Here is a 27,849-nt window from a genome sequence, read left to right as displayed (position 1 = left end):
GTTTGCTGGATGCAGAGTGTTTGTTTTCTCTGTCTTATGATCCATAATGCTTTTCACATTATACACTCTGTAAAATTGCAAATACAATTTAAAAACAATTTATTGCACCTTGAATCCGCACACAGTCTGGTTCTTATTTTATTATCATTATAATTTATCCCTGGTAATGAAGAGGAGACTAATACTTTGGATGACAATCTGTGATGACATGGTAGAGGAAAAAAATAAACATTTTAGAGCAGCACATCGGTGTAAGAAAAAGTTGAACGGTTATTTTGTTTATTGGCATGATTCCCCAGTAAATTTAGATGGTCTTTCCTTTAATTTTATTTAAGTGTCTGAGTTCATTTTAGTATGCTTGTGTCAAAGAAAGTCGTTAAAATAAGTCAAGAAGTGGAAATATACAAGAGTAATAATATAAAGATGCATTTATAGATGAATACTAAAAAGATTTATATATTGATCTGACACTCTAAAGGTCTTTCTTTCTTCATCTGTGACAATTGTGTTTGTGAAGAATTTCTGTTTAAAGTTGAAGGAGAATCGCACAGATCTTGGGAAAAAAGCTGCTTAAACAGACGTGTCTGCTCTTGTTACTTTGCATAAATTAAGATGTAAAGACAATATTTGCCAGCGTCGACAGTTTCTGTTCCCTTTGCGGAGCTGGCATCGAATTATGGAGCTGAGCCCAATATGCGTCATTGCACACATAAAAGTCGATCCTCTGAAGCAGATTAAAATAAATCAGGGGTGTCTAACTGAATCGCACAAGGAGCCAAAATCTAAGACACACCTTAGGTTGCGGGCAGAACAGGATAAACATTGAACACTTTAAAACTACATTGTTAAAACTTTAAAACTGTAACTTTTTAACATAATTATGAACTAGATATATAGCATTACCTGTGATGATACTAGTGTGAATGCTGTAAGCTGAATTTGGCTGCTGAAGATGCTAGTGCTGATAGCTGAAGATGTTGAGATTGATAGCTGAAAACACTGAAGCTGATAAATGAAATTACAGAAGCTAAAAGCTTAAAATACTGAAGCCGATAGTCAGCTAAAAATACTAGCTAAATGCCAAATTAGCCTTAAGAAAACAAACAAAAAAAAAAACTTAAGTTAGCCAAAACAGCTAGCATGTAGCTGAAAAAATAGCTAAACTTCAAAATACAAAAAAACAAACAACAAAACAAACAAAAAAGAATAAAGCCTGAGTAAGCCCAAACAGGTAGCATGTAGCTGAAATATTAGCTAAACTCCAAGAGCCAAAAAAATCTTAGTGATCGCCAAAATAGTCCAAAAAGCTAGCAGAATGCCAATTTTTAAAACTTTAAAACCGTAACTATTTAGCATATTTATGAATAATAAAAAGGCAGGAATATTATTCCAGAATAAATCAACTTAAACCCTAAATCATTTTCTATATTTTACTCTTGATAAAAATATATTTTGATCAAAATTATATAAGTTCGAAATAAGTGCAAGATAACATCCGGTCATTAATAATAATAAAATAAAATGATCTGGAGGGCCGGATAGAATTACCCAGATCGCCGGATCAGTGATTTCAGCTATCAACTTCAGCATTTACCGCTATCAGCTTCAGCGTTTTTAGATATTAATTTCACCATCTTCAGCAGCTATCAGCGCTACCCTCTTTAGCAGTCAAATTCAGCTTACAGCATTCACACTAGTGTTATCACAGGTAATGCTATATATCTAGTTCATAATTATGTTATGAAGTTACAGTTTTGATTTTTTTTTGTAGTTTAGTTTTAGTGTTCAATAAAAGTTTATCCTGTTCGGCCCGCGATCTAAGGTGTGTGCGATTGAGTTTAACGGCCCTGGTCTACACCAAGGGTATAGATAGACCTTCAAAATCTACAGGAATTATCGAGTTAGTGATTAAAAAGTTACAGTAAGATTTTGTGTTTAAGCGTCAGCAGTGACACTTCAGGTGTTCAAGGGTTAAAATATCAGTTTGTATGCTGGACACAGCTCTTCACAAAAAAATCCCACTAAAGTACATTCTGGTCAAGGTTAGTTAAGCTGACAGAACCACCCTGAAATGTGACTTCATAGTTTCAGTTTATTTGGATACATCCAGTAATTACACTTTAGATCTCAACTAAACAATCTGAGGTTCTGTTCAGAAGCAATGAACTAGTGCGATCCAAGAAGGTTGTGGTTGGTAATCCTTCATCATTACATCCTGTCATAATAAAGTCATTTGTTCCAAAGATGAGCAGACAGACTGCAGTCCGGTTGTGGTCCAGTAGCCTCTGGGTGGAATGTTTCTGCAGCTCCTCAAGTGCTGTTGATGATGATCAGAGCAGGACTTGCTGCTTGCTGGTTGGACTCGCTCATGCTGCTCAGCTGGGCTGGCTTAGCAAAAACTCGGGCCGTGTTCAAGTTGTAGACTCCCGCTCGGAAGAAGCAGGCCCGCAGAGCGAGGCTCAGCACCTCGTGTGGCCGCAGCAGCAGCTTGTACTGACTCTGGCCCACCCAGGAAAACAGGCTGTGGAACTCCTGAGACTCAGAGCTGCAAAAGAACACACAAAAAAACAAATCCAATTAAACTAGCTCACACAACCACTGAAGAGTAGTTTTTAAATGCAGTAGTGGTCCGTGCATTTCAGAGCTGAGTCTTCACTCTTTCTCCACCAAAACTATTTTATGTTTCTAACACCATCCTGTTGTCAGAATTATGGAGCAATTCCATCATAAATTGATTATTTAATTCAACTAAATTCACTACAAAAGCGCGTACAAGTCTCTTCCCACTGCCACAAAAGCAGACATCGACCACAACTTTTTAAACTTGAAAATAAGCATTTTTAAATAATAAGGGTGATACACTAAGGGTGATAAATGCTAGTTTTTCATGGTTTTGAAACCTGTCTTTGTCTAGGAAATGATATCGTAAATCCTGCAGAGAAGCTGAGACGATGCAGCTCGATCTGTTCAGGACAGCCGTGGTGCGTTCAGTGACTGGCCCCTTTGTCGCTCAACATCGTCACAAAACTCTGTTACCCTTGCTAGACAGAACTGCTGCAAGACAAATCCTTTTCCTTGTTGTGACGGGCTCGCTAGCTTCAGGGTTGGTCAGCCTTTTTGGACAATGTCCAATTTTTTCAGAAAGATCCACCGTAAGAACGGCTTACACAATAAACCTGCAACTATATCTCTTCTCTGCCTTCTTCTATTGTTGACCCATGAGATTTGATCATGACCCACAAGATTCGGGTCGTGACCCACAACATTTGAGTCGTGACCCACGAGATTTGGTCATTACACATAGGATTTGAGTTGAGACCAACAACATTTGGGTCGTGACCCACAAGATTCGGGTCGTGACCCACAAGATTCAGGTCGTGACCCACAAGATTCAGGTCGTGACCCACAAGATTCGGGTCGTGACCCACAAGATTTGAGTCACTACTGACAAGATTTGGGTCGCGGCCCACTAGATTTGAATTGCTGCCCTCGAGATCTGGGTCGCAAACCACAAGTTTTGAGTCACTCGCTACCCATGAGATTTTTTTCATTACACAAGAGATTTGGTCATTACACAGGAGATTTGAGTCGCAACTGATGAGATTTGGGTCGCTGCCCATAAGATTTGAGTTGCTACCCACAAGATTTGAGTTGCTACCCACGAGATTTGGTGCGCCCCATGAGATTTTAGTTGCTACCCATAAGATTTGAGTTGCTACCCACAGATTTGGGTTGTGACCCAGGAGATTTGAGTCGCAACCCAAGAGATTTGGTTGCGTTTAACAAGACGCAAGTCAGGCAAACTACAGAAAATAGGTCAGAGCAATTTGCAGTGCCTGCTGTCTTTCTATTTCTTTAGATACCACTGAACAGGCTTCTCCCGTGCGCTAACTGAATCACCACTTTAGCAAACCGACTTCTGAAAAATTCGAGACCAGCATCTGTCACTTTTTCTACTGGTTTCTACAGGTTAGAACTGTGCAAACTCCTTACCTGATGCTTCTGTGTCTTAAGTCAATCAGAACTTCAATAGGAGCTGAGCAGCAGTTGGATAAACTCAAGGTCACTGGAACCATGCAGAGACTGGGGACACAAAAAGACACCCAAGACTGGTTAACCTGACAGCTCTCTCCAAACCAGGTGAGTTCTAACCCTGATGTGGAGTCAGACAGAAGGTGAGCTCCAGTTGGCCCCACCCTAAAGCCCAGCCTGCATACGGCACATATCAGAGGAGAGACAGTCGGACCTGTCCTGGAGAAAGCCATGGGAGAAGGTTTCTGGGTAGTGCAGGTTGGTCTTGATGAGCTGGGACAGCTCTGGGGGGGGCAGGGCCACAGGAGGGGGGAGTTCTGACTTGAACTTGAGCAACACCATCTCCTGAGCTTCCTTCAAAACCAGAGAAAATAGAGCCAACTGATTGGAAATTGTACTTTTCAACAGGAATACAGAACAGCTTGTTTAACCATTTAGCTTTAGCTCCACTGTTGACATTCTTTGAACTACCGAAACTCCTCAACCGTCTAGGGAGAAGAATGTTTAGGGTCTAATCAATTTCTGCAGACACTGTGAAGATTTTAAGGCTGGCTGGCACACAGCAGGCCTGGGTGTCTTACCTCTTTGGGCATCAGAGACGTGGCCTCTTTCCCGATGGTCTGCAGAGCCACATGAAGCTGGCCCTCCAGGATCAGTTGCTTGCTGTCCTCCACCACAAAGGCCTGCTCACAGAGAGGAACAGGTCACACATGCAGGTTTTAGGAGCTGATTATGCAAGGTTTCTTCTGTCAGTCTCAACCTTCATTTGTGAGTGACCCACAAACTGACTGTATAACAAACTGACTTTGCAGCTTGATTGTTTCTTCTGTTGACCACTCCCTAATTCCAGACCTCCAGATTTTATTTCTCTGAAGCTCCTTTGATGGAACCAGTGGAGAGAAAAATCTGCATTTCTGCTCTTGGCTCATTCACAGTGACCCCTAGGGATGTAAAATCCTTCCCTCCTGCAGTCATTTATGATGCAAAATCAAGGAGGAGAAGAAATTACTCTGACAGTGAGGCTGATTGGTTCAAATGTTCACACTGCAGACTCACAACTGCTCCTCTGAGAGGATTTAACTCTTTACAGCAGGCAGTGATCACTCTGGATCATTGAAGGAGAAGGTAGTCAATAGGGCTGGGCGATATGACGATAAAAAACCGTCGTACGATCTCCAAAGCTGACGATATGTCATTTTTAAGATATCGTTATATCGCGATATTCTACGAAAAGCTGCAAGAGCGAGAAGGCAAAAGCCTGTTGACAGCTGTGACTTTAAATCCGAGCTGCTGCTGCTCCCCCTCCTCCCCCTCCTCCTCCCCGGTGTGTTTTTCCTGTTTGGAAGTCACGTGACATACAACGGGACAGAGTCGCGTGCGCCGTCATTATGGAATTGAGTCTTCTCGAGTAATGAATGACGGAGGTCCGAAAAAGTAACAAAAGGAGACGCAGTGTCTTGCAATCGACTTCAAAAACCTTGACAACAAAATAATCCGATGGAGAGGAATCATCACAGGACAGGAATCGCATTTTAATAGAGAGAAATCAGGCTGGGAACCGTGAACTGTGTGCTAAAGTTTAGGCTAAAGTGGGTGCTAGCAACCCGTGACAGACATGCTAGTTTGGTTCTTTAATGTATGTTTTTATTAATGTTTCGTGTTTTTAAACATAGCGGATGTTAATCGCACGTATTTACGTTCAACCTGCACAAAAACTGATGGTAATTCATGTAGGAAACACGTAAAATGTTCTGTCAAGATGCACGGTGCTGCATTGTTTTGCTAGCTCTTTGCATAGCTTTTGCTAGCTACTGTAAGAGCCTAAATCTTATCGTCGGTCGCACTCCCCTTGTAAGAAGTGTAAGTGAGTTTGCACATAATTTTCTTAATCCGTGGCGTCACCGTTGAGGTTCTTTCTTGGCCGTTCGGACCGAATAAAAGCCCAACTAGAATAAACAGCGCTAATGCTAACGCTAGCTTTCTGCTCAGTGACATAAACACAGCAGAGAGCAGATGTTAGTGAAGGAGCTGTGGATGTAAACTTTTTAAAACATTTACTGCTATTATCTCTGTGTTTTGAATCTTAACAGTTTGGCAGATGTATTTAATGTTATTATCCAAGTTTAAAAATGTTTTTTATATCGGTTAAAGATGCTAGCTGGAGCCTTTTTCTGAAAGTACAATGACATCGTCTATTTGAAAGTAAATTCTGAAGCAATTGAGATTTATTTAGCATGTATGTAATCAAAAATAATAAAAGTTTCAGTTTCATTTTAAAATGTGGTAAATGGTGTTTTTTTTTATTATTATTTTTATTATTTAGCATTTTGAGCTGTTTTTAATAGAGAAAGGACTTTACTAAACTTTATCAGTCATTCATGCTATAAACTTCATCAATCTCCCTCATTTCTGGTCTTGGGTGACAATCATTTACAAGCTCTGTTTTATGGATTTTAGCACAAAGGAAAAATTAAAACTCACTGATATTTAGAAGCTGTTCATTTGACAGCAATGCATTACCTGTAGCAGTAGAAGACGCAATTCTTGCAATATTTACAGGTTAATCTTAATAGATAACTATTTAATTCGAATAAATGTAAATATTTGTTCAAAAATATGTTTACTTCTTTCAACTAAAATCAATATAATTAAATTTGAATTTATTTTAAAAATATCGTGATAAAATCGAAATCGTGAAATAAAATTAAAAAAATCGTTATTTTATTTTTTTGCCATATCGCCCAGCCCTAGTTGTGAATGAAGGCTGCAGGAGAGCGAGAAGACATGAAGGTCAGGAAAAGCTGGAGACGATCTCTGAAACCCGTTCAAACTGACTACATGTGCGTTTGTACTGCACCACGAGAAAACTTTCACCTTTTTTTACCTACTTTTACGATGCATGTTGTTACATAGCACACATGTGTGAGCACAAAGACACTGTTTGGGGGTATCAAATATTAAATTTAAATAACTGAAAAAGTAGTCCTAATCCGATCACATAGTTTCAGACTCGATTGCAGTGTTAAATGTTCGGATGTTGCTCTAGAGAAGGTGTCCCCAAACTTTTCCTTCTGAGGGCTGCATAACTGTTTTCTTCTCTGAGGGGGGGGGCCGGGATCAGTTTGTAGGCTAACAGAAAAAGTGGAACAATCTAAACATTTGTCTAAACATAAAGATCTGTGTTTTTCCAGAAAGCTACACACACCACATGTTAACAATCCCTTTCTTTAATCTTTACAGAGAAAGTGAATCTAAAACAGTCCAAAAAGTAAACCCATAAATAGAGAATCCTTTCCTGTCATGGTTCTTTTGAGCTGCAGCTCCTCAGAGAGATCTTATAGCCATCTGGATCTTTTAGCTCTTTAGGTCGTTTTGTTGTTTTATTTAACTTATCAATAACTATTAAATCATGAAAAAATGAACAACTGATGTAAAAAAATGTTTAAATATTTATAAGTGTAAAATATGTTATTATGTTTAATTATGCTCATTTTCCTCCCAGATAAAATGTACAACATACATAATAAATAAAAAAAAAAAGTACTATTCAACTTTTAAAGTGAAACAACACAACACACTGCAACCACAACGCAAAAACTAATTATAACTACCTGCTTCTTCTTAGCAGAAACATGGGGTCATATTTTTAGGTTATTAACTTACCCATGATGACAAAAACAATAAAAAGCTCTAGCAGAAGAGCCTGTCGACCGTTGTTGAAAATGTGTGCATCTGGTGTGGACTGCAGGAGAGAGTGGATGCCACGTGCACTCTGCTCCGCGGCGCTACCACGTCCAGTTAGCGTCAAGGCCCCAAGGCCCCTCCTGGTAATTCTATCCGGCCCTCCAGATCATTTTATTTTATTGTTATTAATGACCTGATGTTATCTTGCACTCATTTGTGACTTGAATAATTTTGATAAAATATATTTTTATGTAGATTAAAATATTGAAAGTTATTTAAGGTTTAAGTTGATTTATTCTGGAATATAATTCCTGCCGTTTTATTATTCATAATTGCGTTAAAAAGTTTGTTTTAAAGCTTTAAAAACTGTCATTCTGCTAGATTTTGGACTACTTTGGCATTTTTTTGGGCTATTTTGAGTTTAGCTAATATCTCAGCTTCATGTTTTGGCTAATTTTGGCATTCACACTAGCATTATCACAGGTATTACTATATATTTAGTTCATAATTATGTTAAAAGTTACAGTTTTAGTTTTGAAAATTTAGTTTTAGTGTTCAATAAATGTTTATCCTGTTCGACCTAAGGTGTGTTTTGGATTTTGGCCCCCTGTGTGATTGAGTTTGACACCCTGATCTAATCTCTTCATCTGGAGTGGACTTGCCTTCCAGATGACAATAATGGTTAGGTCCAGTTCATTGCACTTCCTAGCAATAGTTGCAGGATCTGAGGGGCCGGTGTTGGGGGGCGTAGAGGCGGTTTTGTTGCTGGAGCCCGTCCTGGATAACACCTTATCCCCTTGCTGAAGCTCTAGGCCTCGGCAGCAGCGAAAGAAGAAGTCTCTGCAGGGGGTGGAGGAGCTGATGATCTGCAGAGACACAGAGGTTTGTTAAGACTCCAGCTCATGAATCCTCTCCTGACCGACCAGACGCCACGTCAGCCTTCATTGTGTGTGGTCGCTATGGATCCTGATCTCTGTTACCAACAGAAATATTTTTTTTAGTTTAGTCGTTTTTCCAGACTATAGGGCGTTCTGTATTATTGGAATTATCGTGTTAACAATTAAAAAAAGTTACAGTAAATCAAAGAACATACACACTGGAGCTCGGGTGTTAAAGGGTTAACCTCAGGGTTCTGGAGGACGCTGGTGTTACTCTTCACTGATGAATGACCCTCAGTGAGTAAAGGTTGTTCTGCAGCAGCAGTGTCGTGGTTTACTCAAACATAGATTCTAAAGTAAAACATGTACCTGCTCATTTCCCAGATTCAGATCTGCAAATGTGTATTTCTCCACAGTGTCCATGGAAGCTGAAAAAACAAAGAGTTTCTGTGAGCTGGACAGCTACGTACAGGCAGATGGAGCATGTGATGATGACGATCACCTACCTGGGAGGGGGGTGCATGGCGTGGCTCTGAAGCAAAGCTTGGCTTTCTCTCTGCTGCTCAGCTTACAGTCTAGAGGAGATGAAGAACACGTGCTGAGGCTGGGAGGAGTCCAGGCCCACCATGATACGACTTCCTTTTACAGTTACCCATAAATCCACGAATGCAGAAGTTAAGATTTTGCTGTGAAGCTCCAAATTACTGGGACCAAAATCTAAACCCTGAGAGGAGGAGCGTCACATGCTAGCCTGGTATGCGTTACCATTCAGATTAGGGTCAAATGATCCGACATGTTGGCATAGAGCAGAGGTCTGCAACCTTTAGCACTGAAAGAGCCATTTGGTCCAGCTTCTTACAAACCAAACCCCTGCAAGAACCACAAGCTCTCACTTTACTCTTTAGAAAAATAAACTTTAAATAGTTTTGTGACCATTAAACCATTTATTTATATTACATAGCTTTTTCATTATTTACAATAACTGAATTATAATAATTTATATATTTCGTTTAACAATTTAAACTTATTTCACTTTAGAGCAGAACCTAAAAGTTCCTTTAAAGAAAAATACACCCCGTGTTAAATAGAATCATCCTGCTGCAGCAGATTTATTTGATTAAGAAATATTAGGAAGCTAAATCGGGCACGGACTTATCTATCGCTTTGGTGCACCTTCGTCCTTCTCTCCATTTACAATGTTTGCCTAGAATCCAATGTAATTGTATGTGCTTTAAGCTCATTCTATTTACAAACCCTTGTGACAATAGATGAAACCTTTTACCATCATTTTGTTTGGTTATATGGAAAGTTCAAAATCTAACTATAAATGACAAAACTTTTTACCTAAAACAAATTAACCAAAACATTTTTTTATTTAAACTGATATTTTTCTTCATCGCCAAAGAGCCACAAAGGACGGATAAAGGAGCCCCAGGTTGCAGACGCACCTTTGTCCTTGTCGGGGTTGATGTACTTATGAAGGCGCCAGCGCTGACTGCTGCTGGACACCTGGACAATGTGAAACTCACGGACGCCTCCTTCACTCTGGGAGGAGGCAGAAAAAAGGCAACAGATTATTAACCATGTTAATAATATTCATCATCATAACAGATCTGAGTTTCACTCAAACGCAGGGATGTCAAACTCTATCACATAGGGGCCAAAACCCAAAACATACCTTAGGTCGAACAGGATAAACATTTATTAAACACTAAAACTACATTTTTAAAACTTTAAACTGTAACTTATTAACATAATTATGAACCAGATAAATAGTATTACCTGTGATAATGCTAGTGTGAATGCTGGAAGCTGAATTAGACATCTGAAAACACTGAAGCTGATAGCCAGCTAAAACATCATCTAAATTCCAAAATAGCCTGAAAAACTAAAAAAAAAAAAAAAAAAAACTAAAAAAAAAAAACCTAAATTAGGCAAAACAGCTAGCATGTAGCTGAAATATTAGCTTAACTTCAAAATAGCCTAAAAAAATCTTAGTAAATCCAAAATAATCAGAAAAGCTATCAGAGTGACCATTTTTAAAAGTTTTAAACTGTAAATTTTCAACATAATTATGAATAATAAAAAGGCAGGAATATTATTCCAGAATAAATCAACTTAAACCTTAAATAATTTTCAATGTTATATTTTGTCAAAATTAGACAAGTCCCAAATGAGTGTAATATAACATGAGACAGTTACTAACAATAAAATAAAATCATCTGGAGGGCCGAATATAATGACCCGGGGGCCGGAACCGGAACCCCGGGTCTCGACTTTGACACGCGCTCCAACGCTAACTGGACGTGGTAGCGCCGCGGAGCAGAGTGCACGTGGCATCCACTCTCTCCTGCAATCCACACCAGATGCGCACGTTTTCCACAACGGTCGACAGGCTCTTCTGCTAGAGCTTTTTATTGTTTTTGTCATCATGGGTAAGTTAATACCCTAAAAATATTACCCTTCTTGCTAAGAAGAAGCATCTAGTTAGTAGACCTTCACTTCTTTATTTATCTGTTGTTGAGGCACACAGAGAGAAGTGTGTGTGTTAAATTGAACTTTATTCATATCCCAGAGGGATAAATTAATCAATTGTGATTATGTATGTATTTTCATCTCTACAGTCTGTTTAGAAACAAAAACATTTAAAATGTTTCGATCACTGTGTTTTATTGTGAAAAATTGGTTATATTTTGAAAGTAAACTTGGTGTAACTCTTTGCCAGAATTGACGTGGATCGCTAGTGGCTCGCACACAAAATAGACCAGACGCCGAAATGATCTGCTGCACGGCGTGAGCCTTCTGTGGAGACCCCGGCGCTCTACATCTGGTGTGAACGACACCATAGGTTAACAAGGGCGCCGAATGGAGGCGACGCTTCGCGGCACTTCCACGTCCAGTGTGAACCAGGCATAATGTGCTCTTCAACATCCTCCTGGGTGATGATGGTCACTCACCGTGTTGACGTTCTCCACGTCTACAAAGACGAGCGTTCCATCACAGCTCATACTGTCTGAAGACCGATGAGGTGGAGCGGCGCTGCGACACGCCGAGGCCTGAACGCTCAGAGACCGACTGGCACAGATGAAGACTGTGTGGCGCAACACCCGGTGGCTTCATGTGAACAGAAAGGAGAGCATAGCATAACCGGTCAAGGCTTCTCACATCTGTCACACATACGGTTTATTAGACACTGCAATTCCGTACAGAGCTCAAAACAAACATGAGGACAATCAGAATGTGTTTATCTTCCTAAAAGATAAGAGGAAACACACCTCTAGTCCACGACCTTTCACATCAGTATTTTGCCTTTGTGTGTTGAGTGCTCTCCACACTTAAACTGCGACACCATGAAAACAACCTTTTAGAGCTTTTAAGAGTATATGGTCCAATCTTCATTATTAAAAAAACCCCAAAGCTGTATTTTAATCTGTTCACACATTTCTGAGTGATCCTCTAAAAACCTGCACTCTCAACAGCAGCCCCTCCCATACCCATGAAAACGAGCAGGTCCTCATTCGCTGATGTCAGAGTGAGACCGCCCCTTTCAGGAAAAGTATGCTCTGACAGCTCCGCCCCCAGTCTGACACCAACACCCAAATTCTCCACAGAGCTAGTGGTGATCAGCAAAAAACTTTCATTTTAGATGCAGACCATGTATCTTACAATTGTGTCCTGTCTTGAATGAATTCCAGCTCAAACCAGTGTAGCGATAGCTGTGCTTACTAAGAGCAGATATATGGAATGTGCATCAATCTTTCAAAAGGTTTGTATTATTTTAATGGGAGAAATGCAGACACGCTGCCAAAGGTTCTAGGATGATGTCATGAAATGGGCGGCATCCACACGCAGCGGCAGGAATTGAGTCGTTTTACTTCAGAGTAGAAAAAACTTTTTTCTAATGTTTCAATGAGGCCTGAGCCGGCAGCCTCTGCATCCCACAGCGGCTCTCTGTCGGCCGCATATCGAGAGAGAGAGCTCCACCGCGGGAGTGAGTCACTGAAAACGTTATGTGCCCAAAAGTGAGCTCCTGATTGGCAGATGCGACACAGCGACCTGTCAACCTTCGGATATTTAGATTTTGGCTGCGTCGCCAAACTCCACCGCACGAATCACATTCAGTGTGACGACACCTTTAGGGCGCAGCCATCCCAACCAAAGGGAGTCAGCTGCTGTAGCTAGAATACTCCTGCGTCGCACCTGAGTTGTAATTATTGCCGTGGGAGCCCGGGGTTACACCAGTTGACCAATCACAAAAATCAACTTTACTACTTAGTTTCAACCTCTAGGAGGCAGCACATAGACTATAATTTTTAGGAATTAAACCAACTTAATTTTAAATTGCCAAATGTTTAGCAAGGACATCTGTACAAAAAACCCATTTTGTACAGGTAAACATGAAAAGAAAAGTTTATTTACTGTTCAGTTACCCCTTAACCCAGGGGTGTCAAACTCAATCGCACAAGGGGCCAAAATCCAAAACATACCTTAGATCACAGGAGGAACAGGATAAACATTCATTGAACAATCTAAAACTACATTTTAAAACTGTACATTTTTAATATAATTATGAACTATTTATATAGCATTACTGCAGGTAATGCTAGTGTGAATGCTGTAAGCTGAATTTAGAAGCTGAAGATGCTGAAATTGATGGCTAAAAACGCGGAAGCTGATAGCTGAAATAACTGAAGCTAATAGCAGAAAATGCGAAAGCTGATAGCCAGGGAAAATATTAGCTAAATACCAAATTAGCCTAATAAAACCTAAAAAAAAAGTTAGGATAGCCAAAAACAGCTTAAAAACTTCTTTAAAAGAATCCTAAATTAGCCAAAACAGCTAGTATGTAGCTGAAATATTAGCTAAACTCCAAAATAGCTTAAAACAATCTTTGTAAATGCCAAAATAGTCCTAAAAGCTAGCAAAATGCCAATTTCTAAAACTGTAACTTTTTAACATATTTATGGATAATAAAAAGGCAGGAATATTATTGTTCCAGAATAAATCAACTTAAATCTTAAATAACTTTCAATATTTTACTCCCCATAAAAATATTTTTTGTCAAAAATCATACAAGTTAGAAATGAGCGGAAGATAACATCGACCGTTAACAATAAAATCATCTGGAGGGACAGATAGAATTACTCAGAGGGCCGGATCCGGCCCCCGGGCCTCGACTTAGACATGTGCCTTAACCCTTGTGCCGTCTTGTGGGCTCCATAAGACCCCACTCCCAACGTAAACGTGCCTTGGATAGCACAAGGGTTAAAGAATTGTGTATATCGTCTGACCTAGATTGTTTTTTCCTTCAGGGCTTCAGATTGTTCCCAGAGAAAACTAATTTTTCTGCTTTAATTGTCTCATATCCTGACCTGAAAATCAACAGTTAGTCTGCCAGCTTTCATGTAGATGTTCCAGAAAACACTACGTGAACAAAGAGCTTCCTAAGCTCCTCAGCCAAAACCCAGGAGATATTCACGAGTAAGGTGTTCCTGTTCCTACCTGACTTTGAGGCCTTTTTCTGTGCTCTCATAGTAGAACAAGAAGTTGATCTCATGGACTCCCTCGTGGTCAGGTCCTCGCAGCCATAAAGGCAGCTGAACGGACTGGCCCGGATGCAGGGTCCCACCATCTATTGGGATTTCTATCACACCGCTCAGCTGGCTAAAGTCCTGTGCACAAACCTCAACCTCAGACACCACTGAGCCCGGTTGGACGGTAGCAGCAAAAGTTTTATAGGCAGAGCTGTGTTCTGCTGAGGCCGGGCTGGTCGGCGTCGAGGGTGTTGGGTTGTTGCTACCAAAGGTGAAGAAATGGGGGTGTGTGGACGCCACCCGCAGGCCACACAGAGCAACGGCGCTGACGTTGCAGAACTCTACGTAGGCTTTGCGGATCTCCCCGCACAGAAGAGCGGAGGGGAAGTGCAGGAAGAACACCTGAAAGCACAGGGATACGTCAGGCTTCGAGAGTGGATGGAGATGGTTCCACATTACCACATTCATGCATGTGACATTCATGCATGTGGCTGCAGTAGCAGACAAGACTCCTCAAACAAAACTAAAAACCAACTTTTATAAAATGTTATTGCAGTTTGCTTATAGTTGCTTTTATTCAGGGGTTCTCAAAGCTTTTGTAGTGGGGGGCCAAATTAAGAACTCTTTGGGGAATTTTGTAAGAAAAATGTTTTTAATAACTTCAATGACCAAGTGCCATTAGTACAGTTAACAGAGCAAGATTTGAAACATTGCTTTATCTAAGAAATACCATCAGTTTTGGTCAACATCCGACCTGTGTGATGTCCATGTGAGCTACTTTCAGCATTTATTCTTGCACAAACTCCTCGTCACTGAAGGGCTTTCTGTACCAGTGTTATGCCAAGATACGTTCCTGCTGCCAGAATGTGTTCTCCTGCTCTTTGGCATCATTGATTTGTTTCGTAACACTCGTATTTTGTCCCAAAAAGCGTTAAAAGAAGGATAATTACAATATACTATATTACTCTGGTGCTTTTGGGAGTTTATTGTCATATTTGCATATTTGTCCACATAATCTAAATAAAACAACATTTTTTTGTGTTAAAATGACCTTTGTTTGGCTAATTTAGGATAAGAAACATGATTTATGAAAGTGACTTTATTATGGAAGCATGTGACATGAACAGGTAATAAATAATTGTTGCTTCTACAGCAATTTTTGTGGGCAGAGATTCTGGCAGGCCAGCTCAGCTACAGCCTTATAGAATACATGCCCCCTCTCATTGTTTTACATAGAATATGTAGGGAAAAAAATATATGACAATAAACTCCTAAAAGCTCCAGAATAGAGTATATCATAATATTCTACCTTCTTTTAACACTGTTTGGGACAAAATATGAGAGTTAAGAAAAAAATCAGAGTGGGGAAACACATTCTGGAGGGGGAGCGTACCTTGGCACGACTCCGGGCCATTTCCAAAGCCACAGCTGTAGCTAGCCTCTGTCACAGCTTCTCTGGATTTTGCTGTTTTTGTAAACATTTTCTGCTGAGCAGCGTAGCCTCGTTGTCCTCTTAGCTTGAGAGCATCTTTTCTCCTCGCCAACACATTGTTTCCTCAGAGGAACCTGCTCTGACTCTCTGAATCCCGCTCATCCTCCCGCTATGACTCCATTGCTACAGTCCTTCCCTGCTCCACAGAGGAAGTGACATAGAAAATGTTATTTGCCCTCTAGTGGTGAAATTAATACACCGTACAGTTGACATCTGGGTGTAATTATCTTTTTGGTCCAGCAGATGTCGCCAGAAACCACAAAACAAAAAAATATTTTTTTTCCAATGTAATTTATTTACTTTTACAAACCCTATAATAATTGTCAAAAATACAGATGAATATTTTGTGGAGATAGTGACGAGGTAATTGAGGTATTTTTTGTTGTTGTTGTTAACACCTTTATTTTTAGTTGACATCAAGGGGTTTCTAATTGTTTAAGTTCCATTTGTTTTGAGTAAAGTGGCTCAAAATAAAAGCCTTTAATTGCAGTTGTAACTTTTAATGCATATTTAGATTTACACTTTATTTTACAGAAGCTTCTATAACCCTGATGTTGTCATGGATGGAGCTAATGTCAAAAATATGAAAGACATTCCAAAAGAAAATTCGTCTAGGAGATAAAACATACCTCCATGAGGGGCATCGGAGGAGTTATGATGGGGTCCAGACGTCGATCCGTGCCATGGCGCACAGACATCTTGTCCTCTTTGGTTTGGTTGAGTCTGGGGCCCTGGATGTTTAGATCCTGTCTGCCACGAACCACCAGGTCTACGGTGTAAGGCTCTGCAGACAGAGAAAAGTGGGAAGAGAAGATGCTCAAAGAGTTGGAGTCAAGCAGGCAGACATGTCAGTACAGTGCTAAAGAGGTTAGCCCAAAATGGATGAAATATCCATGAAATAAGTTGTGGGGTTCCCCAAGGGTTGATTTTAGGCCCTATACTTTTTCATTTATACATCTTGCCTCTGGTTGCCGCTTTTCTCGCTTGTCAAGCTGCTTTTCTCCTTCAGAATCAACTGGAATTATCGCGTTAATGGTTGAAAAGTTACAGCATGTTAAAGATTTTGTGTCACCGACAATGCTTCAGGTATTAAAGAGGTGATTTTACCAAATAACATCCATCTGTGTTTCAGTGTATTTAAATGTGTGTTGTTAAAAAGGAGACAACATGCTACACTCAGGAAATGTTACCACCCACAGCACGGAGCAGAGTAACAGATAAGATACCTTCAGTGGTGTCAAACGATGATGAACTCAGGTTGTAAGTCACTCCCACAATGCTTAGCTGACCTGTTCTATGTGGAAGCAGCTTCAGGCGTGCCTGACAAAGCAGAAAACACACTTTATACAGCGATTAGGTTCTGACCTGAAGACAGAGTGAGCACAGTGAGGAGGATCCATGGAGAACCAATGAAAGTGACAGAATTTAAAGACTTTAAATGTAAAGAATTTAAAGAGAATTTACTCTAATGAAAATGTTTTTCAATATGTTGTTGTGACATCTCAAATATAAAGATTAAAACTGCAAGACCAGAAGGAAAAATGGAAAATAGACCAAAAGATGATCAGAGGTCTTTAAAATGTCGTGTTTATTTCTGTCTGCCTGTCTTTTAAAGGGTATCAAACCCTAAATCAACTTTTTTTTGTCTGTTGACCTCTATAAATGGGGATTTAAAAGTGCTGTCTGTTGGTCGTTGCCAAATTTGAAAAAAATAAAATAAATGTGTTTAATTCCTGAAAATAAAGTCAAAAACCATCTGTGTGCTGCCCCCTACAGGTTGAATGGAGGTATTAGAGGTGAATTTTGTGTTTGGTGAACTGTTAAGTCCCAGAAGTTTCATGACATCATGCTCTGAGCTTCAGTATAAAAGTATATTCAGTATAAAACAGAATCAAAGATGGGCGGGGGTCATCTTTGATTCTGTAACAGTCTGTCGTTAGCTTTATCAAGGATTGTAGGTGTTTTGCCTTACGTTGTCAAAAATCTACTGAGTTGCACAACTTTCCAGTGGAGTTGGAAGTTATGGAACGGAGGTTAAGTGCAATTGGGATTACATCCAGCAAAGTCTGTCCTGGTGATGGATTTAATGAACGTTTCACTCTGGATTATTTGTTTGATACGTTAGCCTTTATTAGCTGCGACGCTAGCAGCATTTTACCACTCTCAGACAGGGAAGGAGGAGGATTGATGGCATGACTGGCTGATTAACTTGACAGAATGGTGTAAGAAAGCTCTTTTCTTATTAAAAGCACCTCAAAGTGCTGTACAAATAAAAACATACATAATGGCTACATAAAGCTATCCAAACTGTCAATCACAGATCCAAGCCACACTTTCGCCACTCAGTCTGGCTTTACTAGCCACGCCCCCTTTTTGTGTGGCATTTTTCACATCTGGGCTGAGAATGGAGTCAGCCTCCAACTGCCCTTTAAAGTACTACCAACATGATTTGAGGTAAAACCATAAGTGCTGCCAAATGTAGTTGACCCCTATAGGTAGTATTAAAAGAAAAGAAAAATCGTCTGCTGAGGGTCACATAAAAAGAAATAAACGTCATAATTTAGTTAATTTCAAAGATTCCCAATATTATAAATCACTTCAGTTCAGATAATTGCAATGAGGTAACTATATTTTAATACCAGTCTCAATGAAGCAACATATTATATGAAACGTTTAAAATGGGATCCAGCCAGCAATAGATGAAGGTGAGTTTTAGAAATATCTTAGAGAATTTACACTGAAGTGAATGAAGGCTTTAGGACACGTGTCAAAGTCAAGGCCTGGGGGCCGGATCCGGCCCTCCAAGCAATTCTATCCGGCCCTCCAGATCATTTTATTCTATTGTTATTAATGGCCCGATGTAATATTGTGCTCATTTATAACTTGTATCATTTTGACAAAATATATTTTTATGGAGAAAAAATATTGAAAGTTATTTAAGGTTTAAGTTGATTTATTCTGGAATAATATTCTTGCTTCTTTATTATTCATAGTTATGTTAAAAAGTTAGTTTTAAAGTTTTAAAAATTGACATTGGGCTAGATTTAGTACTATTTGGGTATTTTCTAAGATTTTTTAGGCTATTTTGGCATTTAGCTAACATTTCAGCTAAATTCTAGCGACCTAAAGTGTGTTTTGGATTTTGGCCCCCTATTTGATTGAGTTTGACACGCCTGATTTAGGAGAACTCCAGTAAATGTAAAGACTTAAACCACTGACACACCATCAGAACCAGAGATCCCCTCAATTGAAGAACCACAGCTAGAGATCTGGAACCTTTTTGATTCTGGGTTTCATGGTTCAGCTCACCGTTCTGGTTTCTTCTGGACTCAGATGAAACTCTTGGATCATTTCTGTGGTGACAACCTCAGCCTTTTGTACATTCTGCACAGGTATGGAAAAATAAGCATGTTCAGCAACAAATGTATGGATGAAACAAAGAACACATCTTCACTCTTTGTAGATCTTCTTACTGGAGTCAGCAGGGTCTCTTCATTGCTGATGACCTCTCCGGTCACCTGTTCACTTGCTGGCTCTCTTAGGGACGAGGACGAAAGGTGGGAACTGAACCTCCAGAGGAGTGAGAGTTCAGACAGAGCCAGAGAGACCTTCAGAGGGTTCCTGAAGGTCACTTCCACAATGATGGGCTCTGTGGAGACACAGGTGCTTCAGATCAGAGATTAAGCAACTTCTGTGCATGATAACATGACATGTTTACTCCCAATCAGCTCCTCCAAAAGCTCCTGATCAGCACAATCACATAAGAGACCTGCATTAATCCTTTACTGCCAAGAGGTCATTCAGAACTTTTGGAGCAGAACTGAAGACTCACCCTCCAGCACGGCCAGTGGCTGCCGCAGGTTGTCCGTCTGGCTGTTCAGGCAGCACTGAGTGGGCTGGAAGCCAATGGGCACGACGCCTCGGTTAGCAGCAGCTACGACCTGCTCCTCCAGACGGCTCCACATGGCCGACAGCTCCGGGTCGTACTCCTGATCCAGAGACACGTGAGTGGCCGCCTGCTTCTCTCCTGCACACATCATACAGTCAAAACTCTGTCATGACTGTTCCTTTAATGCCTGTCTGGGTGTCATCTTAATCTAACCGGCACAAACCAAAGATTCATGTCTCTTTCCTGATCATGTTTGGCCCTTCCGAGCTTTGAAGAGGACGCTACCCACACCCCACTCCCAAATCCAGCTCCCTGATTGGTCACAGTGCTGTGCTACTTTGATTATGCGTAAAAATGCTTAACATTCAGCGTGTGCTCACTGAGTGCCCAATTTGTGCGTATAGCTCACGACCCAACTTATAAAAACTTACGTAGCAGTGTGCGCTCTGTGCACGGAGGCCAGGAATTCTGGTGTGCAAACATTTGCATTGACTTTTTATTGAAAGTGTCCGCTTGATTGTGCGACTGGTGTGTAAGCACCCACACACACACACCCACACACACACCCCCCCCACACACACACACAGGCGTGCCTTCATGGAAAGTTGTCATCTGCTCTGCATTTTTCTAAATTTAGGCACAAACTGTGAGAAATCCATTTTTTAATTTTCTGCATCGATAAACATGTTTTAATCGTTTTTTTTTACCAATTCCCGAAGAATCGTTACATCCTTACCAGATATTGTTGCTCTTCTTGAGAAAACTGTCAGAAAACATCAGACTGGCTCTTCGGTTCAACATTAAAACAGGACCCGAGAAAACTTCCGTTTGGATTCACAAAGTTAAAGCGTCTTGCGATGTCGCAGTCAACCCAACAGAACCAGCTTTAAAAGGAGGTCACATGACCCCTAACATGGTCAGATCCCTTCAATTACCTTGAGCGAGGCGAGGTTCGTGTCCGAAGTAGACCCTGGTGGCAGCACTGAGGATGCATGGCAGCGGGAGCTGGGGAAGACTCTTCACCTGATCTCCCATCACGCTCTGCATAAACACATGAGCAGGTCAGTGTGCTGCAGTGTGAGTCCTGCAGACAAACTGCAGTTTATCAGGGATTAAATGGGGCGTAACCATTTTTTTTAACAATGATTCGATTATCATAATTTGTGGTTGACGATACCATTCATAGTTGATATCTGTTTGTTTGGAACAATCCGATTCTCTGACCTAAAATCAGAACAACTTTATCCCAAACCAGTGTGACTCAGAGATAAACACCTGGTTCTGAACGCTGAAGGGAAAGTTTCCAGATTCTTGTATTTCATCAAGATAATCAAGTATAAAATTAAATCCAGAAGCTTCAGGCACCAACAACCTGCTTCAAAAGGATCCGGCCCAGTTCACAGAGAACTAAAGAATTCAAAAACATGCGGACAGAAGCAGCCTCTGGACTCCTCGTCTGAGCTTGCATCTTCAGCTCACCTTGTGGACATAGAGGTATTCTCGGAGGAAAGCCGCCTGCTGCGTGGCCGTCTGCCTGCTGTCGTCGTTTAGGATCTGCCTGAAGGCCGTCACTGCACTCTCTGGTTGGCCGAGGGTGAAGGACTGGCGGCCAATGGTGAAATTGATGTGATCTTCTGCTAAAGACCAGCCTCTGTCCTTATAGACCTGCATGGCCTGAGAGTAACACCGCAGCGCATGTTTCCTCTGAATCAACAGAAGAAGAGAGGTTGCACTGATGTCATGGTGAGACGGAGGACAGGAAATGATCTCTAATCTACAGCACATACGGAGAGTATTCAGTCCTCCTTCAATGTTTCCCTCTTAGTATCATTAAAACCATTCGCTACAATCAGTGTAGTTCCTTTGATTTTGCGATCCTGAACACTGACAGAAAAAACAGCTGTAAACATTTCTGCAAATATACAAGTGAAAAATCCCCATGATCAGAAGTATTCAGACATTAAGCTGTGACTCATACTGAACTCACATGCTGTCCATTTCTTCTTGAGATGATTCTACTTCTTTCCACTGTCTTTAATGAAACTGATTGAAAACACCTGTCTATAGAAGAGACCATAAAGCTCACAGTGCATGTCAGATGGTTGAAGGAACTCCCCAAAGAGCTCAGAGACTGAACTGCGGCATACCCTTCAGCTCTCTTTGGGGTCCAGATGACTCCACCCACATATTGATGTGTGATTCCTTCCATGACAAATGTGGACAAAGGTGGACAGGATTTAATGTCTGCCATGAACATTAGTGAAACTCAAAAATCAATGATGAAAAAAAGTTCAGCGCACTGTCTTCTTGGGTCCAGATGACCTACTTTTAATGTAAACAAGCCAAGGAGAGCGGAAGGGTTAAAGTATCGGTACAGATCTGGACAAGGTTCCTAAAGAGTTTCTGCAGCACTAAAAGTTCCTAAGAGCACAGAGGCCTCCAGAATCGAGTGTCCTCTTGTGACATGCAAGATGGAGCCAGGAACAATCTCTAGCCGGAAGCAGAAATTTCGCAACTTTAGCCGGTTGCAGAAGAAGAAATTTCCTAAACTTAAGGAAACCCTTTTAAAAATGATATTCTAAAAACCTTTCAGAACTATCAGCCTTTAAGCTTTTAAATGTGAATAAACTGTAACTGTCTAATAGTTTAGTGTGCAGATGATCTTCGAATGGGGAAGAGAACGTTAATCGTTTGATTTCTTTCAAGTCAATTTCAACAAGTGTTCAAATTTGTATTACGACACCCATTTACCTTCGGAGAAAAAGCCAGAGAAATGCTGCTTTTTCTCTATGGATCAGCTGAGTGCAGCCGGTGAAATGCTGCTTTTTCTCTGTAAATCAGCCCATCAAACCTAGCAAAATTGCGCTTTTTCCTCTGGGAATCAGCTGATTGGAGCCGGTGAAATGCCGTTTTTAACCTTGAAAGCTTAAAACGTGGGATTCCGTGCGAGGACTTCCAGTCAATGATTTCGCGGGTCGCTCTGGCAGGGGGAGGGACTTCCTGCTATTAACTTTCGAGCGCCATATATCCTTCTCTGTGGCCAGATTCTCTTGCTAGAATCCTTCAGTGGAAGAAGGACCAGAACTCATCCCAGACCGGGCCGTCCAGCCAAACTGAGTCCTGGTGAGAGCGGTAAAGAAGAACCTAAAGATCACTCTGGCTGAGCTGCAGAGATGCACTAAGATGACATCACTGCAGCTCTCCATGGTAGAGTGACCTCACAGAAACCTGTCCTCAGTTGAAGACATTTTAAATCCTGCGTAGAGTCTTTGGTCTGATGAGATCAAGACTGAACTTTCTGGTGTTAATTCTAAGCACTGCTCATCGCTTGCCCAACATAATACCAACAGTGAAACACGGTGATGGCAGCATCATGGTTTGGGGGGTGATTCTCAGAAGCAGGGACAGGGCGACTGGTTACAGTTGAAGGAAAGATGAGATATATCTTGGAAGAAAAGCTCTTCCTGAGTGAACAGGTCCTCAGATTCAACCAAAGCACACCGCGAAAATAACAAAGAACTGGATCAGAACCACTCTGTAACTGTTCTTGACTGGTTCAGCCAGAGTCCTGACCTAAACCCATATGAGAATCTCTGGAGAGACCTGACCAGCGTTCACCATACAACCTGAAGGATCTGGAGAGGATCTGCAAGGAAGAATGGTAGGATCTCCAGATCCAGGTGGGACAAACTTGTCCGATCAGTCCCAAGAAGACTTGTAGTCGTACTGGCTCTAAAGGTTCTTCTTTCTACTAAATACTGAACAAAAGGACTGATTCTTTATGATCATGGGATTTTTCAGCTTCTTTTTTGTAAATTTGCTGAAACTTTTACACTTCCCAGTGACGCTTAAGCACAAAATCTTTAACGTATTGGAACTTTTCAACCGTTAACATGATAATTCCAGCAGATTTTAAAGGAGATTTTAAAGGTTTTCTCCTTTAAAATCTACTGGAATTATCATGTTAACGGTTGAAAAGTTCCAGTGAATCAAGAACATAAACACTGGAGAACATGAACACTGGAGCTCCGGTGTTAAAGGGTTAAAGGGGTCTGAATCCTCCCCGCTCAGTTTTAACCCCAACCCTTGCTGACTCTGCATACCTGGCCTGCCTTGCTGAAGCGGTGACCGGCGAGGATCATGTGGAAGGCAAACTTCCGCACCATGGGGCTGCGCATGTTGATGAAACAGTGGGCGGCCTGCTCCAGCAGCAGGGCACTGCGCAGGTCCGAGTCCTGCAGGGAGACGGTGAAATGACCGCACAGTCCGACCCACCTCCCCCACTGCCAGCAAAGAGCTTCCTACCTCACTGGTCATCTTGATGAGGAGCGTGGCAGCCTCAGAGTACTTTCCCTGATTCTTGAGGATCTCGGCACTCAGTAAAGCGCAGCGCTCGGCCAGAACCATGTTCCTGCCAAAAGGGAACTCATCAGAACAGGAAGGTTCAATCCAGACCAGATGATTTCATTAAAGCCAAACTGTCTTAGCTGTATTTTATAAAACCTAAGCAGAGAAACGAGTTTTTCTTCACAGACGTTGAGGAGCGCTGCTGGAATCAGATGCAACCTCAGAGTTCCATCGTTTCAAAGATGGAGACAAAAGTGTGAGAGGAGAACATACCTGCAGTCGTCTCTGTACTTCTGGATTGCAGTGTCCATGTAGTGGGCGGGGTACGGTCGGGCCCCCCCACCCTGCAGGAAGGCTGAAACTGCTGCCATTTCCTGCACAGAAAAAGTGTCTTTCTATCAACTCAATTCAATTCAATTTTGAGTTTACACATTTATACACATTTGTTTAGAAACACATTAATAATCTACTATATGATTTGAATATATTTATATTAATCTGATCTAGTTCACATCCTGTAAATGTATCAGTGAAATAATGAGATTGTTAATATCATCCAGTGTTACATGGATTCTCTAAAGGAGAAGTTCTAACTAAAATGTTCAGATCATTAACATTGGAAACATTGTTCTGCTTCTCCTGGAGGACGATTCAGTTTGGACACTAGGTGGAGATCACGCTATAGCATTACATCTTATTCCAGAAGAAGAAAGTATGAGTTAAAAACTGTAGCTATGTCTGAATTGCCCCCCCCCTGCGTTCACCATTTTCTAGTGCTGCCCATATCTACTAATTCCAAAATCGCGTGCACTAGAAATCTCCCAGAAGTCATTGCGAAAAACTAGGATGCATCAATGCTCACTAGATTAGCGAATATAGACAATGCATTGTGGTAAAACGATTTTGAATAAAAAACGCCCACATGAATAAACCATCCACAATTTTACCATCAGAACACAGTGGAGTCATAAATAAACAATGTGAAATGTTCCCATTGATTCAATTTTCATTTCATGAAATCGGTGACCTCATATCCAGTGGTTAGCAAAACCAAAAAAAAGTCGTGAACATTGTGTCCAAAGTGCCTTTAAAATCCAGGGCACTATATAGTCCTGCAATATATCATTTTTTAGTAGTTAGGGGTTAGAGAGGGGATTTCAGACACAACCGTTGTTTTAGACTACAAATAGTTACTTTAAAAATTATTTCCTTATAAGAGTTTGGAAAATTCATGTCTGTGAGTTTACAAAGATGTTCATTTAATCAGAAAAGTATGTTTAGGTCGACCAAGCGTTAGCATTAGCCGTCCTATGGGAAATTTCATCATATGTTAGCATCAAGCTAGCAAAACATAGCTTTTTGTGCTAGATCGAGCTCTACTTTTATGGATTGATTATTGATCTATTAAGCTTAGATCGATAGAGATCGATAAATAGATTTTATCAACCCCGCCCCTTAAGTTGAAGATGTATTCTGAAAAGTTTCCTATAGAGCCGTTTCACAGTGATGTCAGATAAAATGGCGACAGGGAATAGTGACTTCCAGTGTTCGCATTTAGAACAGTAAAGCTGACAGCTGATCGCTGTTTAACACAATTTTACGTAAATAATAAAACGTAACATTACCAAATTCAACAGAAAAATTTACAATATTTATTTAATGAATGTCCTGCTGAACTGTATTTTCATGTCCTCTCCTCGATCGTTCACAAATCTAAATACAAATTTGAATAATCCTTCAATACTGGATGTTTTATTGAAAATATTTACCTTTCATTTGAGCAGATATTATTCTAATGGTTTCTATTTTGCTTGATATGAAGAATTTTAAGTGCGATCAGCACAAAAGCCGATAGAAATTCATGTTGGCCACATTTAATGCCTTCAGCAAAGACGCACATCTCTGCATTGGCCGTACACATTTCAATCTCTTCCCAGGATAAAGTTACTTGTTGTTCTACAGGATATTTTAGGGAATAATTGTAAAAACAGGAATGGTTTGGTTCAGTGAAAATGTTCAGAGCAGCTACAGTTTCAGCTTTCAAAATAAGAACAGCCAAGTAAAAAAAAAATCAATCATTGTCTAACTTTAACCGGGTTGTTAGAGAGAAATGATCCACGACTCGTTTATTATAATCCATAGGACTTTGGGGAAGCATGTGGAGCATTCTGCAGGCAGGATTACTGACATTTGTACTCTGATTTGTGAACAGTTTAAGAGGAGGAAAACAACTTCTATAATGAATATTGTACAAATTTCAGTTACAATTGGTTAGGTTACCTATTATTATTTACGTAAAATTGCTTTAAACAGCGTTCAGCTGTCAGTTTTGCCGTTCTAAACCATTTACAATGGAAGCGACTCTGCACTAGACCGGCGATGTTTGACGTCATGTGAAAAGTTTCCTAATTCTGAAGTCGTTAGAAGAAACCTTCAGCCATTGTGAGCTGTGATTTCAGGTCCATCGGTTCTTGTTAATGATAAACATCCCTCTGCTTTGATTGAGTCTGAGTGTTATGTTTTGCTAGTTGGTATTAAATGTCTCTGAACCATCAAAGCCCGGGTGTTTGATCGTCAGCCTCCCAACAGTCAGATTGGTGGAGTTTCTCAGGAGGACTGGCTTTGACCTGTCCTGGCTACGTTCTGCTCACAGCGGCGACAGCTGAAGACAGACGGCAAACTCACCAGCGCTCCCGCGGCGTACAGCAGGGCCTGGTCTGACAGGAAGTCCTTCTTGGCGGTGTGGTAGCAGCTGTAGGCCAGCTCGTAATGCTGCACCAGGAAACACAGATCTGCCATCTTCCTGATCTGCAGCTCAGGCGCCTCGGGGGGATACCTGCCGTATTTGGAAGAGAAGGGGGTCAAAGGTCATGGTAGAAACACCTAACGGCTTGGAGGAACATGGAGATAAAATCCTCTCAAAAGAATTGGTAATGTGTATTTTCAGATTCCAAAATTGAAGTTTATGATAAGGTCTCCTGCACTCACAAACCTAAATCTATGAATTGACATTTTTACAAAGAGAGGATTTCACACAGGATTCTGTGGAGACAACAAACTTACAGGAGGCCGCAGGCGCTCTTGGGCTCACTCATGCTCTTTTCTGGAGCTTTACCCCCCCCAAACCACTTCTTGGTGGCGGTAAAAAGGGAACGACTCAGGCCTTTCCTGGAAACCAGCTGTGGACAGAAAAGGTCAGAGATCATCAGGATCACAACCAGATTAACATTATGGCTTCTGTACATGAACATTAAGATTAAACCATTGACTGTTTAAGACAGGGGTCAGGAACCTCTAACAGCAAAAGAGCCATTTGGGCTCCTTTCCTACTGATCAAAACCGAAAAGGACCTTGGTAGTCTATTACTCAGTCGTTCTATTCTAAGTCTGATACTTATTTCTTAACAACTTCTTGCTATTCTTAATTTTTTTTACATTCTTATTCTCTATCAGAAGTTATTCAAGTTATAAACTGACCAACCAGATGCCTCAGTAAAAACATGTGGTGCCCGCTGGCCCCACCTCCAACGTTTGATTGACAAAGTGCCCCGAGTCGCTTTCAGTAGGTAGGGGTGTGGACTTCCAACAAGCTCACTCCTGATTGGCTACAGTAGTTGCCATAGAATTGTTGACTCAGACCAACTCAGACCAATCACTGCCGTCTGGCTCCACTGGAGAGTGAAATGGGTTCATTTCTATAGGTGACGTCACACCTACTCTGTCCAGTTCTACATATACAGACAATTGTTTATATCCAAAGGTGGCACCGATTTGTGCTCACCGTCATCATGATATCTGCAGATGTTGCTGTAAAATAAAAAGCCATTCAGCCAAGATCTAATCCAGGGGTCGGCAACCCAAAATGTTGAAGGAGCCACTTTGGACCAATACAATAAAAAACAAATATGTCTGGAGCCGCATAAATTGAAACGGCTTATAAAAGTCTTACACTGTAAGTAACACATGGAGAATGTGTCGAATAAACAATTATTTC

The 27,849-nt window shown here is 40.9% G+C and overlaps 1 protein-coding gene across 1 annotated transcript in view; it reads right to left on the bottom strand.

Annotated features, from left to right (window-relative positions):
• Window positions 1–2,072: 2,072 nt before the first annotated feature.
• Window positions 2,073–27,849, bottom strand: part of trappc8 (trafficking protein particle complex 8) — a 34,540-nt gene continuing 8,763 nt past the window's right edge. The window contains exons 8-29 of the mRNA XM_024259068.2: window positions 26,920–27,035; window positions 26,542–26,692; window positions 24,130–24,230; window positions 23,815–23,920; window positions 23,613–23,744; window positions 20,989–21,213; window positions 20,445–20,550; window positions 19,453–19,647; window positions 19,094–19,269; window positions 18,930–19,004; window positions 16,847–16,940; window positions 16,250–16,404; window positions 14,097–14,530; window positions 11,552–11,708; window positions 10,043–10,139; window positions 9,101–9,169; window positions 8,964–9,022; window positions 8,379–8,582; window positions 4,614–4,715; window positions 4,247–4,386; window positions 3,994–4,083; window positions 2,073–2,545 (exon numbers count right to left, since the gene is read on the bottom strand). Coding sequence (XP_024114836.1) covers window positions 2,311–2,545; window positions 3,994–4,083; window positions 4,247–4,386; window positions 4,614–4,715; window positions 8,379–8,582; window positions 8,964–9,022; window positions 9,101–9,169; window positions 10,043–10,139; window positions 11,552–11,708; window positions 14,097–14,530; window positions 16,250–16,404; window positions 16,847–16,940; window positions 18,930–19,004; window positions 19,094–19,269; window positions 19,453–19,647; window positions 20,445–20,550; window positions 20,989–21,213; window positions 23,613–23,744; window positions 23,815–23,920; window positions 24,130–24,230; window positions 26,542–26,692; window positions 26,920–27,035 — 3,219 coding nt within the window. The 3' untranslated portion in view covers window positions 2,073–2,310. The remainder of the gene's footprint in view (window positions 2,546–3,993; window positions 4,084–4,246; window positions 4,387–4,613; window positions 4,716–8,378; window positions 8,583–8,963; window positions 9,023–9,100; window positions 9,170–10,042; window positions 10,140–11,551; window positions 11,709–14,096; window positions 14,531–16,249; window positions 16,405–16,846; window positions 16,941–18,929; window positions 19,005–19,093; window positions 19,270–19,452; window positions 19,648–20,444; window positions 20,551–20,988; window positions 21,214–23,612; window positions 23,745–23,814; window positions 23,921–24,129; window positions 24,231–26,541; window positions 26,693–26,919; window positions 27,036–27,849) is intronic.

Source organism: Oryzias melastigma, linkage group LG4 (assembly GCF_002922805.2).
Source record: "Oryzias melastigma strain HK-1 linkage group LG4, ASM292280v2, whole genome shotgun sequence".
Classification (NCBI taxonomy): domain Eukaryota; kingdom Metazoa; phylum Chordata; class Actinopteri; order Beloniformes; family Adrianichthyidae; genus Oryzias; species Oryzias melastigma.
This window is presented reverse-complemented; position numbering and strand designations above follow the sequence as displayed.